The 4,652-nt window shown below is 37.7% G+C and overlaps 1 protein-coding gene across 1 annotated transcript in view; it reads left to right on the top strand.

Moving 5' to 3' along the window:
• The window catches only part of TMEM19 (transmembrane protein 19), a 10,230-nt gene extending 5,961 nt beyond the window's left edge, over positions 1 to 4,269 (top strand). The window contains exons 5-6 of the mRNA XM_010024980.1: positions 962 to 1,171; positions 3,911 to 4,269. Of these exons, the coding sequence (XP_010023282.1) occupies positions 962 to 1,171; positions 3,911 to 4,074 (374 nt within the window). The 3' untranslated portion in view covers positions 4,075 to 4,269. The remainder of the gene's footprint in view (positions 1 to 961; positions 1,172 to 3,910) is intronic.
• Positions 4,270 to 4,652: the final 383 nt, after the last annotated feature.

Raw genomic sequence — 4,652 nt, 5'->3', positions numbered from 1 at the left:
GGAATGCGTTCACTGAAATGGAATATACTCAGTTGTGTTTCTGCTGCATCTCGTTGGTGAGATACACCAACATAGCATCCAGGGAGCCAAAATCATTCTCGGTGAATGCTGTCAGTTCTCAGCTCTGGCACTATTGAAAGTGTTTATATTGCCAAAATTCTAAAGAATACAAGTGTACCACTCAGTTTTTTAGACATGAAAATTTGAATCAGTGGAAGAATATATATATTCAATACAGATGTTACAGAAAAATCACTTCTGAGCTATATCGCTCATTTCCTTTAGTATCTTACCAAGGATGGGTAAAGTGACCCTTCTGTCTGTCAAACCATCTAAACAGTGGATGACATTGCTACCTTAAAGCAGTGTGTCTGCTTTTGAATCTTGCTGGCATGTTGATCTGAGTTTTACATCTTGTAGGGCAGGATTTGAATGCATGGTAATTTATTTTTTTTTTATAAGCATTCTTCAAATTTTTATTCACTGAGCTGTCAAACATCATCTTTTCCATGGATTTTGCTCTTTTAGGTGTATTGGTGAAATATGTCTTGCTATACTTATTCTGAACAAGGCATTGCTTTAATAACATGCACATCTTAATCTCTGTACTTTGTGGAGCAAACCTCTTTTCTTATCCCGCCCCACACACCAGCAGACAAGTGCCAAGTGACATTGTGAGGTGTGGTGTCTGGTTTTATCTAATTTTACTGTTAGTGAATATTTCTAGGTAACTAGCCTGAGGGACAGGAAAGGTAATAGTAATGGGCTGTACATAATTGTACAGGTTAAGATTCTCAGCAGCATAATGGGGGTTGTAAATAAAATCTGCAATAGCAGAGCCTTGTGGATATAAGAGGGGGAAGATCACTATGAACACTGTTTTGATTTCACATAAAACATTTGAACAAATGCAAGGCATCAAGAAAAAGTGTGTGAATCAGCTTGGTTTTGTTTGATTTAGGTACTAATGGAGGAATTACTTTTGTGGGCCTGCTCTCAAGTTTGCTTGGGGGCATGGTAGTAGGTATAGCCTACTTCATCACACAACTCATTTTCGTGACTGATCTGGAAGTATCTGCTCCACAATGGCCCATTATCGTGTTTGGTGCAGCAGCTGGCTTACTGGGATCAATTGTTGATTCATATTTGGGAGCTACAATGCAGTACAGTGGTAAGATTCTTATTTTTTTTCTCTCTTCCCCCTCCCCCCCAGTGTAACCTCAAAATGGACTTGAATTTCAAGAAGGGCTGAGGACATGATTTTTAAATGGAGAAAATACAGAATTAGCAACACAAAGGGTAAAGGGAGCCAAAGTCATGGATGTGATAATGAAAAAAAGAGCAAGGGCAGTTGGTTCTTTTCTGTATTTTTATTTGTGTATCTTATGTTACTGTCTTGTTGATGACTGAAAGAGACCAGAGATCTGCAACATGTTACCTTGCAAAAAGCAATTGCTGCCCTCTAGTTTTCTATATACCTCATTATGGTAACATAAGAGAAAACATCAGCTTAATTTTATCCATTTACCCAGATCAGTTGTCACTGCAGAAGCTCCAGTTCTAACTCTGAAGACAGCAAGAGTCTCTGCTTTAAGAATGAGATAAGAAAAGCTCCAGGAACATGTGCAGAGTATTTTAAGTTTTCACTGCTTCTAGAGTACTGTTCCCTGTAAGTTGAGTTTATTACAAACTAGCTGTGACTTTAACTAAAAAAACCAAAATCGTTCATTTTTTAAAAACCCTCTTGGCTGGCTGGTTCTAAATGATTTCAGTATTTTACTCATTGCCTGTAAGGATCTTTGTGAATAAACACTACAGACAATCTTTAGGCTGAACTGCAAAGTGCTTAAAAATTGTTTAAAGACTGTATCTGACACTATTCTGTTTAACAGCTGGTTACAGAGAGAATTCTTATCTACTTATTTGTTGGAAGTTGGGGTTTGAACATACAGATGAACTGCCGGAGAGATACAAGTCCTTTAAGTCTACCATCACAACAAGAACTGCAGACTGTTGTTGTTGCTGTGTATTTGGCTTTCCAGCAGTTTTTATGCTCTATTTCTTGTAGTTCCAAGGAAGTCTAAAATAGAATCGAGTATTTAACTATTTGGGGAATTTCTAGATACTTCTGTACTAAAGAAGAAACACTTAAGCACTTGGACAATGTTTCATGCTTCTAATGATGCAGATGCATTAAGACTATGTGGTAAACCTAGCTAATGCATGCCAGCATTTATCAGCATCTATTTATTCTTCACTTCACATATTTTTCCATGCTTGGCAACTTAGTTTGCTAGCAGCAGCAGGGACAGTATGCAAGTTGCACAGTTTTTTTACAAATTCATAAGTACTACTGCAGTATCTATGCTATATACACTATGGTGTGTGCGTGTGTGTATCTATATATATATATATATATGCTGTGATGGAGATGAGATAGTGCTGCTCTTGTGGTGCACGCTGTTAGGTTTTGTGTTTCTCCCTACTTCAACCTGCTTTTCCAATCCCCATTTAGTGTGGTCTCTTAAGAAATACTCCAGTCTCTCTGCAGCATCTTGAAAAACAATAAATAGAGCAATGATGATGAAGAATTGCATATTCTTTTGAAAACACTACGCTACCAGTGCTAATCCCTTTTGTCGATGTTTTTCCTGTTGGTAATCCTCCTAGATTTGGTTTGTGTAATACTCTGTGATACCCAGTTTCTAGGAGAAAGTCCTTCCCTGCCCACATATTTATTAAGTGAAACTTTGTCTGAATAGCTACACAGAATTACATTAAAATTTTCCTGCGTTATCAGTCTGAAGCTAGGCTTATTCTGTACATAACAAAAGGAATAGAAGGAATTACTGTTACCTTTCCTACTACTTATTATAAGTTCTCAAACCTATGCTTTATGTGCATTTGAGGTATATATTTCTAAAAACTTATTCCCAGTTTTTCTCTCAAGAAAACTTACAACTTTCTAAAACATGGCAAGTGTTAAGAGTTAAACTATCAGTAATAGCAGCTATATACCTGCCAAGCAGGTTTGTGCTGTAGGGTTTTTTTAAGTTTTGTCTGAGGAGCTGAAAATATTTTTTGTCATAAAGCAGCAGTTCAAAATGGAATTTCCATGTTTTGGGATTAACAGATACAGAAAAAATAATAATATAAAATACACTGATTTGTTTTGGAATGTTTCTTCATGTCATCATTAAAGGTATGCACATGGACATACCCTGTTACATACTTCACTACAGCATGAGTTGGCATTACTAGAACTGTACACTTTTATCAGCTTAGAAAATAATGCAGCTCACCAAAACATAGGACAGCTGTGTACACTAACAGTTAATGAAATACTATACTGAAGTGCTGATAATACAGAGGTAGAGCAAGAAATGGCTTAAGTACTAGGAAAAAAGTCCAGCTGCTGGTAGTATAAAACTGTAAATAGAAATGATAAATTCAGCCTCTGTAAGGAGCTTGTTTTCTGACAGATCAAATAATGCTATTACCATAATTTTGCTTTGAAAACAAATCTTCATGACAGGAAATACATGTTGCTCATCAGTTGTTTCTGTTTGGTTGAAACGAGCAGCCAGTGCCTTAGAACAACTTACTTCTCTCTTTAGCTCGTTCCATTCCTTTCTTTGCTGTGAAACTACATAAAGAGAGCAGTAGACCTGGCAGAAGTATAACTTTGCAAAAGAAGTAACTTCTAACATAAAATACTGCATTTATATTCCATTTTTTGAAGCTACCAGATTAAACTAACTGTGATTTAATCTAGTCTGTTGCTGTCTTTTCTTACAGAGGTTTAACACCATAATGAGAAACTAAGTTTATGAAGTTGCGTGTATTTGGTTACTAAGTTTCTTTTCAGCTTGGTTGGCTTTGTAAAATGAAGTCTTTTATCTTTCCCCAGGTTTTGACCAGAGTATTGGCATGGTTGTCAACCACCAAACAAAAGACTCCAAGCACGTATCTGGAAAACCCATATTAGACAACAACGCAGTAAATCTTTTTTCTTCTATAATCATTGCTTTGGCGCTCCCAGGTGTGGCGTGGTGTTTCTGGCCCAGGGGTTGAAATGGTTTAAGGTTTTCTGCATGTGATTCGTTTATATTCAGTTTTACTCAAAGACTCTGAAGAGTTCTCTTTGAATTCTCTTGAAGAGAGGGATCTGAAACTTTCAGAGAGCCAAAGGACTTTCCATCTCAACTTACTAAGGCTGTAAGCTTCATATGGCAATTGGTGTCTCTCAGGGGAAGGGTTTTGTCAGTATGCTCTTCAGATGGATGCAGACCATTGCCAAGTGAGGCGAAGCATTTCATTATCCTCATAGAACTGAAAAGTTGGAGTCTGTTCTCTCCAGTCCCCATCATCTGGAAGAGCAAGAAGCTGGAATCATGGAATCAACTAGGCAGGAAAAGACCTTTAAGATCATCAAGTCCAACAATTACCCCAGGACTGCCAAGCCCACCACTAAACTGTGGCACTGAGGGCCTCATCTACACAGTTTTTGAATACTTCCAGGGATGGTGATTCTACCACTGCCATGGGGAGCCTTTGCCAATGCCTGAGTGCCCTCTCTGTGAAGAAATTTTTCCTAATATCCAGCCTAAACTTCACCTGGCACAGCTTGAGGCTGTTTCCTCTTGTCCCGT

Source organism: Nestor notabilis, unplaced genomic scaffold (assembly GCF_000696875.1).
Source record: "Nestor notabilis isolate BGI_N333 unplaced genomic scaffold, ASM69687v1 scaffold18602, whole genome shotgun sequence".
NCBI lineage: Eukaryota > Metazoa > Chordata > Aves > Psittaciformes > Psittacidae > Nestor > Nestor notabilis.
Note: the sequence above shows the minus strand (reverse complement) of the source record. Positions and strands in the feature narration are given on the sequence as shown.